At 43.6% G+C, this 15123-nt stretch overlaps 2 protein-coding genes across 3 annotated transcripts; one reads left to right on the top strand and one right to left on the bottom strand.

Moving 5' to 3' along the window:
- Nucleotides 1-813: 813 nt before the first annotated feature.
- Nucleotides 814-4527, bottom strand: LOC101773499 (probable folate-biopterin transporter 2). Its single transcript, XM_004964586.2, has 5 exons — nucleotides 3573-4527; nucleotides 2674-2933; nucleotides 2297-2392; nucleotides 2033-2203; nucleotides 814-1802 (listed from the first exon to the last, which is right to left on the bottom strand). The coding sequence occupies exons 1-5, from the start codon at nucleotides 3973-3975 to the stop codon at nucleotides 1113-1115; spliced, it is 1620 nt and encodes a 539-aa protein (XP_004964643.1). The 5' UTR covers nucleotides 3976-4527; the 3' UTR covers nucleotides 814-1112.
- A 3902-nt stretch (nucleotides 4528-8429) lies between these two features.
- LOC101773091 (origin of replication complex subunit 1) lies at nucleotides 8430-15062 on the top strand. 2 transcript variants are annotated; one of them, XM_004964585.4, is made up of 17 exons: nucleotides 8430-9233; nucleotides 9700-9835; nucleotides 9931-10083; nucleotides 10184-10327; nucleotides 10400-10551; nucleotides 10623-10722; nucleotides 10827-10949; nucleotides 11053-11214; nucleotides 11320-11377; nucleotides 11457-11635; nucleotides 12012-12129; nucleotides 12328-12398; nucleotides 12496-12591; nucleotides 13841-13917; nucleotides 14256-14339; nucleotides 14449-14593; nucleotides 14711-15062. In XM_004964585.4, the coding sequence occupies exons 1-16, from the start codon at nucleotides 8524-8526 to the stop codon at nucleotides 14510-14512; spliced, it is 2427 nt and encodes an 808-aa protein (XP_004964642.1). In that variant the 5' UTR covers nucleotides 8430-8523; the 3' UTR covers nucleotides 14513-14593; nucleotides 14711-15062. The 2 variants fall into 2 exon arrangements, with proteins under 2 accessions (XP_004964642.1, XP_022681976.1); XM_022826241.1 differs by lacking the exons at nucleotides 13841-13917; nucleotides 14256-14339; nucleotides 14449-14593; nucleotides 14711-15062 and adding an exon at nucleotides 12784-12957.
- Nucleotides 15063-15123: the final 61 nt, after the last annotated feature.

Here is a 15123-nt window from a genome sequence, read left to right as displayed (position 1 = left end):
CGGCTTTGGAGGTGAGGCACTGAACCTGGCCATCAAAATGAACTAGGAGAAGGGTTCGAAAAAAGTGGCTCCCCGCGGCTTCTCCCTCACCTCCCGTAGTTCTTGGCGAAAATGCCTTGCCGTGGCGATGCTTGTCGATGGCTCATGCCGGGGAAGAGCAGCGGCATCCCACACTGGCGAGGACCGGCGATGGCATGCCCATAGCGGCGAGGGGCGGAAGCGACAGGGGACGGGGTCGCATGGATGCAGTATGGAGATGGGGGCGTCGCGCGGCCGAGCCGGATGGAGCAGCAAAGAGAGCAGCGCGGGTGGGTGGACCTCGGAGACATGCTCGCAGGGAAGCGCACGGTGGTGCTTGTTCTAGTAGCTAGAGGATAAGAAGGAAGCAGGAGGAGCCGGATAGAAAAGAAGACAATAAGGAAGTAAAAAGACACGGGATAGGAAAGATAAAAAAAATAAGTGCGTTAAAAAAAGGAAAATGCTAATTCAATATTAATCTAATTTCTATTCATTATTTTTTTCATTTTATATGACAACTCACGTTATAATTGAGGGCAAATATAAACTAATGTATACATCCAAATCACGTAGCCGAGGGCATATATGACATTTGACCTCTTACATCCATTTATAAAAATACAGAAAAAGTCATTTTGCCAAACACTTTCCAGAACGGCTTCAGCTTCATCAGAGAAGCCGCTTCATCGGAGGAGCTACAGCCGGAACCGTTTCAGCCACAACCACACCCCTGCTAAACGAGGCCTCGATGAAGCCCAATCAACAGATTAGTCAAAGACGCCAGCAGCTCAACTGTCACAGCAAACATAAATTTGCTAGAAAGGCAAAACTTTTACACTTCGTAAAACTTGATTCAAATGTTGTAACATGTGGAAGTTCAGAGAATAGGAGAACAAACTCCAAAGTGTCTGTGGTAAACTGGTAACGGTATGTGTCTTTTAAAGACTACGCTAACCTACTGTGAAATGAATGAATTTAACAACATGGACATCTAATGAATGTCTTTGATGTAATGTCAAGTTTTTTCTTCTTCTAAACTTCAACTATTTGCTCGTGTGCAAAACAAAAATCTCCGTATTATGCATCCAGTATTATCAACCCCTGTTGGCAAGCAGCGAAACTTCGTCGTCATCCTGCTCTACATCAATGCCCTCCCGGTTCCCGCGTTCTTGGGGAGATTTGTCAGGGAATGAGCCCTTGTCTACAGCAAGCGAGGTTAACTCAATATTCTCCATTTGGTGACCTTCGCCATCGTCATCCTCATTCAACAAATCAGATGGAAGAAGAGCGGAGTTTGGATCGCTACTTGGCACCAAGAACAACAGCGCCAGAGGTAGCAGCCTCATCACATTTCGAATCATTATAGCAGCCCAGAGGTTCTTGAATTCTGTTCTTGTGATTCTCAACAAATGAAGGAGCAGTCCACCAATCCATGATCCAGTTAATCCGCCAATATTGTCAATGGACATGAGCAACGCGTAGAATGTGCCCTCAATGCCAGGGGGGCAGAGCTTTGAGCAAAGCACCAGAAGAGGCATCCATTTGACACGGTTTATCATTTTGGAAACCCCCTCATCGATCACAGCAAAGTAGTAATCAGGTATCCCCATTTTCAGATTTAGACGAAGCACCAAGATCAGATCTAGCATTCCTGACAAGCTTAACAACAACTGGCTTGAAAAAAGCAGGCTGCGAAACGGGCGGTCCTTGAGAATATTTTGATAAAGTATAACCCCAACAAGAGAACCAACTGACCCAACTGCGAACATAAAGCCAATGAATCCCTGGTAAAGTAACAGAAAGTTAGTTTGATACTTTGATTATGTGCTATGAAGGAACAATTTTCAGAAGTACTAATGCGAAATGTTCACAAGGTGAGTGCTATTCCAAACATGGTAAGTGAAGAAGAATTTTAATCACGAGACAGATAGAGAGATCCCATGTGAAAATGGAAGGCCCACATTCATAACAAGCTGTCAAGTATGCATCATTGCTAAATGATTTCTGAATGTACCTCATGAAAAGATAGCCCTGACTTTCGGTCTGTGTACCAGTAGAACATTCCTTCTTGGATGTCGACACTCAAAGCAAGTGACATGTACATGTAAACACATGGCCGCCATACTTCAGGACATTTTAAGGTTGTTAGCATTTTTCCACTCGCTTCTACAAACTTCTTGTGAGCCTGGTTTTTTAACATGAAAAGGAAAATCTAGTGTAAAAATAGAGTACTTAAATGTGGTGTAAAACGGGGAAAAAACAACATTTTTTTCCTAACCTGCCCGTATGGAAAGTTGGGGATATGGACCTCCTTTAGCAGCATTCCAGATAAAATGACTAAGGCAGATGGTAAAGTTAACAGGCCAAGGGCACCCTTGAGAAACACAAGATTATGCATTATCAGATAGACAGATACCAGAACCATCTAGTTTTCAAAATCTACCACCAACATCAAAAAATTGACAATTGACTTGTCTAATTTATAGCCAACACATCACAGAAGAGAGAAGCAACACAAGTCCAACGAACTGATTGCTTATGAACATAATGAATATATGGGTTCAAAGCACATGGCAAGATCAATGCAGACCAATGAGAATTGGAAAATATGAAGATCGAACAAATTATTATATGAAATGAACTAGTGATACTCACTTGAGCCCCTATCGCATGAACAAGAAAACCACTTATTGAGAATCCAATAAGACCTCCAACAGATGAACAGAATCCATTTAAGCTTATCATGTCAGCAGCAAGATGAGGGTACAATATACTGTTTTCCGCCACACAAGCATCTATAGTAACATCAGCTATCGCCACACTAGCACTTCCGGCCATCAATGCCAACAAGGCGAACAGTGCATGAAGCTTGCTGTGGAGAGAGACTATAAGCATTGCAATAACTCCGATGAAGCCTGCATACTCCTCAGAAACAGGGAGAGGACAAAAAAAACAAAATACTCAATTTTGGTCTATACTTTTTGCAAAATGGCGTTTTATCTCCTATCAAGGGAACTGTAGTGCAAATGACATTGTTTCAGGAATAGGCCACATATGTCTGCCTTATGCTGCAACGGTGCCTTAAAATAAATGCACCTACATAATCACATTGATACCTTCAGAGTAGCTTTTGGTAAAAATTTGAGCTCCTCTATATGCAGTTTAGCATCACACGGTTACAACTTACAATATGGTGAGATGCATCGCCATATTCTAAATAAGTTTGTCTACTCATCTAGTTTGGATCTTAGACTACACCTACTGCGTGAAAGTCAACCAGTGCATAGACGCAAAGAATTAGTAGTCCTATGTGAGCCATTAGCTAGTACTTGTAGGCATGCATGATTGGTGCTGATCACCAATGACACAATTTGCCACTACCTTTTCAGCACCAAGTCATAGAACTTTTTACTTGTACCCCTACATTTCAGCAAGATATCTTTCAATTTTGAAGTTCCTAATTGAGCAAGACCACTCACTGGTTGTTCCAGAAATCAGGCACAACTGACAACTCTTAACAAAAAACCAACAAAGCCCAGCACCAAGCTCCTCACCTGCAAGAATGAAATACGGCCGGCGCCGGTATCCGGCGACAGGGAGCACGTCGGTGAACAGGCCCCAGAGCGGCTTGACCATCCATGGGATGGACGTGACGCCCTGGTACACCTGCGCCACCGACGGCTGCACCCGCTGCACGTCCTTCCAGTAGTAGTCGGACGCGACGCGGTTGATGCCGCCGCCGAGCCCCTGGCTGACGCCGTACGTGGCCACCACGCCGAGCACGAAGCTCCAGTGCAGCTCCCGGGTCAGCATCCGGAGCCACGCCGCCGGCGACAGCGACCTGCCGGGGCCGTCGCCCTCCGCCGCCTTCGCCGGCGACCCCGGGGCCGCCTCGATGAGGACATTGGTCTCCCTCTCCTTGTCCTCGGCGAGGTCCGGGGCCGGCTGCGGCGACATTTCCTTGGTCGCTGCCGAGCGAGATCTCCAATGGCCGGTAGGGAGATTGCGCGGTAAAGATTGGATTACTCACCGGGTTTTGCCCAATCTATCCATGCTGAATCTGTGTGGTGGACTGGTGGGTGCTCCAAGCACAGATTCGGGGTTCCTTGGATCCTAAGCACTGTGGGAAGCAACAACAAGATCGGAGCTGAGTGGTAGGCTCGTCTGCATCGATCCAAAAAGAGTCTTAAAAAATCAAGAGAGTGACAGGCTATTTGCAAAGCTTTTCAGATCAAAGGATTGCTCGAAGCTTTTGGTACAATCTGAATGGAAAAAATTTGGCAACAAAAATTGGACAAAAAAATGTCGGGGAAAAAAAATGGCAGACGAGTGGTGCCCAATTGCTTCCAAAAAAACACCGCCCGGCATCAAGATATGAATGGAGGATAGCTGCAGACATCACGTACAAGTGGGCTATAAACAAGAACAGCGTGAGGTAAAAAAAAAAGGTTGCAGGAGATCGAAGTCCTAAGAAATTGGGAGATTCCCTTGGAGGATTAGCCGTTTGACCTTTTTAATTTGTTTTAAAAATCATGAGCTGGCTCGGTACCTGACACCAGCATGGACAAACAGTCGCTGTCATATGGGGCTTCCTATGCCGGGCCCACCGCGCGCGGTGCCTTGTTCAGGCGAGGTAGGCTACGGCGTGACGTGAGGGTGGGATGGGAGGAGTGGTTAAGCTAATCGATTCGATAAGATATACTATAGCTCTGTAGACTCATCACCTGCTAGGCAGCTAGCCCTCGTCATTGGAAGGGCAGTGCTGCTTCCGCTGGGCCCACAGGGCAGTGGACAAAATGGTCGACGCTTCGAGTGGGTCCGGTACTCCGGTAAGGTTCCTCTCCGTTCTCCAGGGACGCGGGAAAAGCGCTCCGGGCACGCGCTAGCTGCACACGATGAAGAGAAATGGCGGGACACTGTCCTGAGTCTCTGATGGTAGGATTGCCCTACACTCGTCGACGGCTGCATTCAGTGTGTTTTTGTTGATTCAAAGTTTAAGCAAAGTTCAAGCCATAGCCCAGAGTCAAGGAGAAGAGATGAAGGATCTGTGCTTTGATCATTGCATTGGAACGATCAAATTAGAGTTAAGTTTGTACCGAGAGTGCAAGGTATCCGTTCGCGTAAGGTTGGTTAGTGTGGTTATGGGTTAGGACTATTTTAACCAATATAGTAAACTCGTAAATTATTACTGGCATGGATAAATTTACATGTACCGTAGTAAGATTACAATATTGATTAGGGCTCCGCGTAGAAAGTTTCGAGTGCCATAAGTGCTCAACCACGAGTTTGCATCTACTTGGCACTTGAGAAGAGAATGAGATGATCTCATGGATTTTAGAGATGAGTTCACCCACATGATTTAGTACGCCGAAGTAGAGAACGTGATTTGAGTTATGGCTTTGTTCCCATTTCTCTTTAGCTTGCTCCTCAACTTAGTTGTCATCTTACATGGCATAATTTAGTTATGGTCATGATATAGTGTACTTCTCTTATACATGGAACCCTTATTAGCATTGCAATATCATTGGCATGGTCAACAAGAAGACAGATGAAGTTTGGCTCTGGGTGTCATAATGTCAATGTTAAGTACCAAGTCCCATCATGGTGCGTGATTTAATTGATTGTCTTTGATGAATGAATAATTTATTAGATACAATGTCAAAGGGTGGGTTACAATTAATTACGTTTAGATGAATAGACATAGTGGTAGTATCTAAATATTGTAACGTTGCTTCATAAAAATTGTAAAAGATAAAAACTGTACAAAGATCGTGCCCCAGATCTAGGCATGCAAGTGGGTCAGTATTGGGTCAACCAGTGTCCAACCTACTCAACCCAATATGAAAAGTCCTAAGTAATAGGTTAACCCAAAACTAAGCACGAGATTACCCAAAACCAATAGGTTACCCATAAAAACATTGTTTAACTATGCAGCAGCACGAAGAACTCAATCTCTTTATTAATGAAATAGGCCCAATCTTGTGCCCCGTTCGTTCGAGAAAAAGAACTCAATCGCCAGACGCGTCATCTCGACCACGAGTGACGTCGTGGTCCACCACCTGCCTGGAAGATGGTCCAATCCTCACGGTGCCGCCGCCGCCGCGTGTCATCGATGCCCTCGAGCGAGATCACCGGCATCTCGTCACTGAAGTTGTCATGCAGCACCTTGAGCCATTCATCTCTCGTGCGCGATCCCGTAGAACCCGTAGAATGAACCCCTGTAGCTCCCCTGTCACTCATCCGGCTGACCTGCGCTCGCCGTCAGCGATCAAACAGGGGCCACCATAGCCGGCTACTCTACTCTGCTCCGTTCGGATGATCGGCAGGCCCCACAAGTGGATTGGATTGACAACGTGTTGCTGAGCGAGTCTCTACAGAGCAGCAACAATATAGATTGTTCTGGTTACCCACCGATGGAACCCAAAGTGAACCAAAAAACTATCGGGTCGGCTCTGTAGGGTAATAACACCATTTTTCTTTTTTTTGGGTATTGGGTAGTTGGGTCAACCCAACAAAACCTGCATCCTACCCAGATCTCAAGTACAAAATTTTAATCCTACGGCTCCAAAGGAATTTTCCAATTTTTTAGGACTTAGGTCATAAAAACTCCAGTGAAAGATATTCGAAAGAAGAAACCACCAAACATTATTCAAAATCAAAAGCTTTTAGTTCGGATCAAGAAATATATTTGGCGAGCCTTTTAACCTGGTCCAAAATGGAAAATTTGGAGACCCAAAACATGTTAAAGAGACTAGAAGTCTTCAAACAAGTCCATCTCGTACATCCATATCGTGTCCAATTGTTACATATGCACGAGAGAATTGCAAAAAGAAAACAACATGTCACCTGAGTTTTTGAGATTTCACCCCATAATAACTATTTTGCAAAAAACCACTCCGCGCACGCATTTGCTCAGCCAATTCTGCCCCATTTTAGCCAAAGAGGAAATACAAACCCTGCTAGCAAAGCCAACTAATTTTGAAGCTTGGATTGTGCTTTATTCTATAAGTTGTTGCGAAGAAATTTGCATATGCAAAACGATAGACCACATTTATGTGTGTTTATTGATGGTTTTCATAGTACAATACATATGCGGCCCTTAAAACTTGTACCATTGTGATACATAGGGGGTGTTTGGGAAACACCTGTTAAAGTTTAACACCTGTCACATCGGATGTTTGGATGCTAATTAGGAGTACTAAACATAAGCTAATTACAAAACTAATTGCACAGATGGAGTATAATTCGCGAGACGAATCTATTAAGCCTAATTAGTCCATGATTTGACAATGTGGTGCTACAGTAACCATTTGCTAATGATGGATTAATTAGGCTTAATAGATTCGTCTCGCGAATTAGCACAAGGTTCTGCAATTAGTTTTATAATTAGCTCATGTTTAGTCCTCCTAATTAGCATCCAAACATCCGATGTGACACTGTTAAAGTTTAGCACCTCGTATCCAAACAGCCCCATAGATTTACGAACTCTCAAAATATGTATCTAGCACCCTGCTTGCTTAGTGATGCCTTCTAGGCCTAGACCCTTTTTTTCGCTAGTGCCTCTTCGCGCGACATGGCATTAATAGAGTGGCGATGATTGTGTTTAGCCATTTAGGTGCGAGTTTTTTTAGGGTGTGCTTGGTTCCCCACCCTGACTCGCCATGCCTAGAGTTCAGTGTCACCACAGGAGCTTGGCAGGTGCTTGGATGATTACTGGACTGCGGCGTGCCACATGATTTTAACTGTTGGCCAGTTCATTTCTTTGCCATAAGTGTGGCGTTGAATTTTGGTGCCGCATCTTCAGCGGGCGTGTGATGAGTTGCGGCCGGGAACCAAGTAGGACATTGGTGCTGCACGGACTGTGCAATGCACTAAAACACTCGCTATTTCTCTTAAACTATGAATATCACTATATCAGCACCTAAATTCTTGCCCAAACACAATCATTGCACGCTAGCGATCCCACATTGGTGAGGAGGTACGAATGAAGGGGGTATGTACATGTAATTTTAACAATATTAGGATGCTAAAATGCATTTTAAGAGTTTTCGTGGATCTAATTAACACAATAAAAGAGTTTCATGGAATGCCCATTTTTATTTTACTTTGTTTTTATGGAAGCTCGGTTTTGTACCGTTAATAGTATTTATAACTTAGATAAAGAGTGCATGTGCATCAATGGCTTCGTGTTTGGAAAAATTTGATGGAATCGGCTTGGCGTATGTGGCGTTTTTTCTTTTTTCTTTTTGAAACAAAATGGAATGCCAAAATGAAGTGACGTATGGAAATCTTTCTGGACAAGAAGACGAAATTTCCATAATCAGAGGACCAAACTGCAAAAGTACCAAAGCTGCAGTGCGAATGGGCGCCAAACCGCCCAATTGCCCAAACCCTAACTCCGTCTGCTCCCGTCAGTCCCCTCCACTTCGGATATCCTCCATTTCAAATCCACATTCCCCCCTTCTTCCGCCTCCCTTCCCTCGCCGTCTCCGGCGAAACCCGGAGATGGATCTCTCCGCCACCCCTTCCAGATCCAAATCCAAGCCCAGATCCTCTCCTGCGAAGCCCATCGCCGCCTCCGCCGAGCCTCAGATGGACCCCTGCACTCCGTCCAAGCCCACGCCCAGGCGGAAGTCCAAATCGGCGACCTCGCCGGCGCCGATGTCTCCGGTGACCCCATCCACTGTTCGACGCTCCCGCCGCCTCCTCGATACTCCCACGAAGGCCGCCCCGGAGGTGCCCGTGAAGGCTACGCCGACCCCCGCCGCCAGGGGCAAGCGCGCCGCGCCGTCGCCCAAAACCCCTGCCCAGCGCGAACCGAAGCGGCAGAGGCGGCAGCGGAGAAAGAGGGCGTACTACCGGAAGGTGGTGTACGATGGTGGTGAGTTCGAGGTCGGGGACGACGTTTACGTCAAGCGTCGGGAGGAGTCGGAGTCGGACGCGGAGGACCCCGAGGAGGAGGAGTGCCGCGTGTGCTTCCGCGCCGGCGGCGGGGTGATGGTGGAATGCGACGCTTGCCTCGGCGGGTTCCACCTGCGGTGCGTGCGCCCGCCACTGCGCCGGGTGCCCGAAGGGGATTGGGCGTGCCCGTACTGCGAGGCTGAGCGCGCTGGCAAGGCAGTCGAGCGGCCCAGGCCTCCTGAGGGAAAGCGCATCGTGAGAACCGCCAAGGAGAAACTCCTCTCCAGTGATTTGTGGGCCGCGCGCATCGAGAGGTTAGTGAGGTTTTGGCATTGCATTGGTTTTCAAGTTCATGTGGTGTGCTATACAGCTCTGTAATTTGGTCTAGTATTTTGTTTTCCTTGAGATATTTGCATTGGCTATAGTTGGTTACACTGTGAATTGGAATGAGGTGGTCAATTAGTGCTGTGTTTGGATAGACCGTGCAACAGTTTTCCCTATTCATGATTTATGTTTTTTACACTGAATGGTCTGTAATCAGTTACTTTTTAGGTTTTTTTTAATGTTTCTAGTGATAATATAGTTGTTTTTAGTGGCGTTGTTCTATACTGCTGAATGCTTGGTCCACCGCTTTTTCCTAAAGTAAAAAAGGGTTACAAAAACGATTTGTCGTGATAGAAGTACCTGAATATATCTCCAGATATGCCTCTTGCTGTAATGACAGTTCTTGTTCTCTGCATTGTCTGTGGGTTTACATAACGATGCTTTTGTCTGCAACAGTTTATGGAGGGAGCCAGATGGTACCTTCTGGGCAAAGGTAAGGTGGTACATTATCCCTGAAGAGACTGCAGCAGGAAGGCAGCCGCATAATTTGCGGAGAGAGCTGTACCGTACCAATGATCTTGGTGACATTGAGGTGATCATTCTCTTCTGTGTGTATAGTTAGCTTTTTCACAATTTTTATTTGTTTCATTTGTGTTTTTAAGTTCCTTGTTCTTATTGCTTGTGCAGATGGAAACAATTCTTAGACATTGTTCTGTAATGTGCCCCAAAGACTTTAGGGATGCCAACGATGGAGGGGATGATGTATTTTATTGTGAATATGAATATGATATACACTGGCATAATTTTAAGCGTTTGGCGGATATTGATGATGAGCCTGAGGTAGACGCGCTTAAACTTTTGAGAGCAAATCTCTCTGCTTAGAGGCTTGGACACCATTGCAGTTTACCCAGTGACCGTTCTTCCTATTTATTTCTTGTAGACAAAGGAAGATCCCAATGATGAGCCTTACAATGCCGGTAATGATTATAACAGTGGCACTGATGAAGATTCAGAATATGACGAGGAGGAAGAACCTAAATCATGTTTCTCTGCCAGAAGGAATCAATCACATGAATTGGCGGCGGTAATAGTTCTTCCTTTCTCCCTTCATCTGCTGTTTTATATTGTTTTACTGAAATGGAATATTTACTCTTAGAATTCAAGGAAAGGAAGGATATATGGCCTACAAAAAATTGGGATACGAAAAATTCCTGAGCATGTTCGGTGCCACCAAAAGACTGAGCTGGAGAAGGCGAAAGCAACCCTGTTACTGGCTACTCTTCCTAAGTCATTGCCTTGCAGGGATAAGTATGTTTGTTCATCTTGTTGGATATTTCTTATGCTTATGAAACTGCTACTCAGCTGAAGTCTCGTTTCAGAGAAATGGAGGAGATATCTACATTTGTGAAGGATGCAATTTGCAAGGACCAGTGTCTAGGACGCTGCCTTTATATCCATGGTGTACCTGGTACTGGCAAGGTAAGAATCCATTCTTTTTCTTACTGCTTGTATGGTTTCATCTCATCTGCTGTGCCTAAAGTGCTAAACACTAAAACCATATCTTCTGTTTTGTCGACCTACAGACTATGAGTGTACTTGCTGTTATGAGGAAGCTGAGATCTGAATTTGATTCCGGAACTCTGAAGCCGTATTGTTTTATAGAAATTAATGGTCTTAAATTAGCTTCTCCCGAGAATATCTACAAGGTGCTTCTGCTGATTACCTAATCATAAATCTGCCCTACTCAACTGTAGCTGGCACAAACCCTCAGGAAATAATTGTAATGGGTATATTGTTTAAAATATGCAGGTTATATACGAACAGTTGAGTGGGCATAGGGTTGGGTGGAAAAAGGCTCTTCACTATTTAACGGAGCATTTTTCAGGTGTTTCTAAAATTGGAAAGCAAGCAAACCAGCCAATTATTTTGCTCATTGATGAGCTTGATCTTCTTTTGACAAGAAACCAGTCGGTAATAATTCAACCCGAACCTAATAGCTTAATTTCTTTTTTTAGATTTTATTAGTGGTATTTTCATTTCTTTCTTATTTTTTGACCCTTGACTATCTTTTGTCAGGTGCTGTATAACATTCTTGATTGGCCCACCAAACCAAATTCCAACCTAGTTGTTATAGGTAACCATTCTTTATTTGATCTGTGATTTTTGCCTTACCTTTGATTTTTACCCCTTGGTTATTTTGTTAATGAATGCAGGCATAGCAAACACAATGGATCTCCCGGAAAAGTTATTGCCTCGTATATCAAGTCGGATGGGTATCCAACGACTGTGTTTTGGCCCATACAATTTTCGCCAATTGCAGGAAATTATAACAAGTCGTCTAAAGGGTATTGATGCCTTTGAGGAACAGGCTATTGAATTTGCTTCTAGAAAGGTTTGCTCTGTAATACCATGTTTATATATTTGTTGTCATGCCTTTTCTTCGATCACCATTACTCTGCCCATCATTCCACCAAATCTGAGGCTAAGAGCCAGCAAATGTGCCAGCAACATATGAAGTGATAACTGATAAGTTCTTGCTATGGTAGGTGTATGAGGCATAAAAGTCAAATAGTAGTAGTGTAGTAAAAAAAAGACGTGGTGTTGCGAAGTCTAGAAAAAAAGTTGAAGTCTGGTGCAAACAAATAATTTAAAATGGCTAGCAACTCATATAACCCACTAATTAACTTCTATTCTTTGAATATTAAGCCATTTTCTAATGTAATGTTGGCAGACTTTCATTCATGTGATTATATTTCCTTTGCATGCAGGTAGCTGCTATGTCAGGTGATGCTAGGCGAGCTTTAGAAATTTGTAGACGGGCAGCAGAGTTCGCAGACTACCGCGTCAAACAGTCTCAACAGTCTGGAAAGACTTCTGCAAATAAAGGTACAGTGTAAATATGTACGGGAATTAGCTTGTCACCAAAAGCGTTTTCATGGGATTTTTATTTCTTTATGCTTACATAAACCTTGGCCACCAGTACAAATCCACCCTTTGCTACAGTTTTGTGACTTCATCATTATCGTTTAGACTCAATTCTGAGTTTGTATATAATCCATTAAACATGGATCCCCATACTTGTAGGAGATGGTGTTGTTTGCATGGGTGATATAGAAGCTGCTATTCAGGAAGTATTTCAGGCACCACATATTCAAGTAAGTGGACAATGGCTGCCTCATACATGAGCCATATCAATTACTACAGTCAAACTGACATTATTTGTAACTTTGCAACATTTTTGTCTCTTTACAGGTGATGAAGAACTGCCCTAAGTTTGGAAAAGTTATTTTGGTTGCTATGGTTCATGAATTGTACAAAAGTGGACTAGGTGAAGTAACTTTTGATAAGGTGAGCGCATTTTCTTTTGGTATTCTTTTAGCTGCTATGTTAGTTTTTAATATTATTGGTGTGAACAAAAAATTAGCTGCTCAAGCCCAGGTGTCAAGGCTGTACGGATGGCTGTTTCTTTAGCCCTTGGTGCCTATGTGCCATGGTCTTGTCTCGAATCCAATACTTAGCATGAAGTCTCTTACCTTGTAGGCTTGTACATTAATTTGTCAGGTCAGCTGTGACTGGCACAAGCCCTTCCGTGGCTGTTTCAGCCCCATGCTGTCAGTAGGGTATATTGCCCATAGAAGTGTCATCTACAACGAACTGTTCATATGGTATTTTCTTTGCTTTGCTGTCATATTTTTCTGATGACTAAACTTTTCCAGCCATTCTATTATGGGACTTTGAGAATCTTTAGGCTACAGAATCCCTTGTTGAATTGTTTAGGCAATCTCTGGCTCTTTCTTGTTTCTCCCCCTTACATCCCCCTGCTAGTCTGCTACAACCTTTAAGCTGGATGGAACTGTTTTGAGTGCACAACTATGTTACTCTGATACTCAGCAACATGCAGTATCGGTATCTATTACCCCTCAATACCTTTGATTCAACATTCTTAAACCGGAAATTGGGAGTGAGCTAGACCAGCTTAGATGTCGGTGCCGAAAAGCGTATACATTCCAGGTCAATCCTTTTGAGCGAAGCGAGGACGAAAGCGCAAGTGGGTTAATACGTAGGCATGGTTCACTCAACATGTAGAGTGGGTCTTAGCCCGTATTTTGGGCCGGGGCATTGCAAAGTCTTCTCCGTCATCCATGCTTCTTTCATCCCAAGATCTGCTGCTGCTCGACTATCATCCTGGCATTGTTTACCCTAATGATTAAGGATCATTACTCTAGAGTTCATAAATCACAACTAATCTAACGTGTATGACTTATTTCCTTGGATCAGTGTATAGTATCCTGCATGGGAAAATCATGCGAGGGGTTAGTCATCCAGTCTTAAACTCTTAACTATACTTTTCTCATACACTGAATGATACTTTTTTCCCAACAGTTTTTTATCCTATTAAGTTTCCATGTGAACTGAAGCATGAGATGAACTGTTTCATGCTTACTTTGGAAGTTTCATAGTGGTAGGATGTTAACAATGCTACTCTTTTAATGTCATTCCTGTCTGGAGCCATGCACATGTTGACATAGTTTTGGTTTGCGTTCTTCTGAAATCTGAAGAAGAAAATCTAATGTTTTTTTTTCTTTTATTACTGTAGTTAGCGACAACAGTTCTCTCCTGGTGCCAAGTCAATAGAGAACTCTTGCCTGGACACGACACCCTCATGAAAATCTGGTATGCTAATCCAATGTAGTTTGCTGTACATGAAACTGTGCTAAAATCGCTTTTTTTACATACAATTGACTCCATGAGTTCATGTACACATACCATAATGTATAATGTATTTAGTGATGTTTGTGCACATTCTGTATTATTCTTCAACATTATATTCATTCGTTGCATTTCTTCTCCTGTTCTAGTGAGATTTTTTAGATAAAAGACCATTGCTGTTTTAGTGAGATATAAACACTGATGCTTCTATTCACTTCTGGATTCTTCTGACTTTTATTTGTGCTTCCTTTTGTTTGATCTGGTGATCTATATCAGTAAATTTTTACATATTCCACTCGCAGCTGCAAGCTTGGTGAAAGCAAGGTCATCCTCTGTGAAGAAGGTAGTAAGCACAAGTTGCAGAAGCTGCAACTTAACTACCCAAGGTCAGCTCCCACAACTGCATTTAGACCTTCCAATTCAAAAGCTAAAGCGAATATCGTAGCTTTAGACCTTATCTGTCATCGTCTAATACTTTGTTTTCTTGGTCGGAAGTGACGACATAACCTTTGCCCTCAAGGAATCTCCCGATCTTCCTTGGTTGTCCAAGTACTTGTGAAGCTCATACTGCAGTGGTCGTATTCCTAGCATTGTGTTCTGTTCCCTAGGAGAGTTAACGGCACTTGCCACATAATCTGCAGTAAGTTCACGTAACACTGTTCTTTGCGCAGCCAATGTTTGATGGGTGGCTTTGTTTTGTCATCCCATAGCCTTTTTTCAGGCTCAGCCTTGCTAAGCTACGCCACATTTTCTGCAGAACCTTGAAGCTATACAGATCCATGGAGAATCCTCTGATCTGCAATGTAATGTAACCTGTTAATGGTTATGTGCTGCGCTGCGCTGAAAGCATCACATACATTTTTCCTCCGTTGCGCACCGAGAATGTATAACCTGTTAATACGCGAAGCAACCTGTACGTCTGGAATTTCGCCCCATTCGTAGTATGATGTTGTTTGTATGGCACATTGAATCGCCCCCATGTGTGACAGTGTGAGCTGATCCAACTGATTTGTAGCTCCACTATTTATAACTATGGAATTCTTTGCTTGTAAGAACGTTCTGTGATTGATTCTTTTAAAGATAAGAACATTTGAGACATCAAATATTTACCCTGCCTGTTGAAGTGTAATTTTCATTGCTCAGTTGCAGTTACTACTCCACCCCCCCCCC

Source organism: Setaria italica, chromosome IV (genome assembly GCF_000263155.2).
Source record: "Setaria italica strain Yugu1 chromosome IV, Setaria_italica_v2.0, whole genome shotgun sequence".
Taxonomy (NCBI): Eukaryota; Viridiplantae; Streptophyta; class Magnoliopsida; order Poales; family Poaceae; genus Setaria; species Setaria italica.
The sequence above is the reverse complement of the archived record's forward strand: the minus strand, read 5'-3'. Positions and strand labels throughout refer to the sequence as shown.

Bases quoted from the DNA above. Each gene is read 5' to 3' on its own strand.
- LOC101773499 (XM_004964586.2), bottom strand. From the start codon at position 3,975: ATGTCGCCGCAGCCGGCCCCGGACCTCGCCGAGGACAAGGAGAGGGAG. The intron at 2,393-2,673 runs GTGAGTATCACT...GTGTTTCTCAAG, and splicing joins TTCATGCGATAGGGGCTCAA to GGTGCCCTTGGCCTGTTAAC. The intron at 1,803-2,032 runs GTACATTCAGAA...TTACTTTACCAG, and splicing joins CAGGGCTATCTTTTCATGAG to GGATTCATTGGCTTTATGTT.
- LOC101773091 (XM_004964585.4), top strand. From the start codon at position 8,524: ATGGATCTCTCCGCCACCCCTTCCAGATCCAAATCCAAGCCCAGATCC. The intron at 10,084-10,183 runs GTAGACGCGCTT...TATTTCTTGTAG, and splicing joins ATATTGATGATGAGCCTGAG to ACAAAGGAAGATCCCAATGA. The intron at 11,636-12,011 runs GTTTGCTCTGTA...CTTTGCATGCAG, and splicing joins TTGAATTTGCTTCTAGAAAG to GTAGCTGCTATGTCAGGTGA.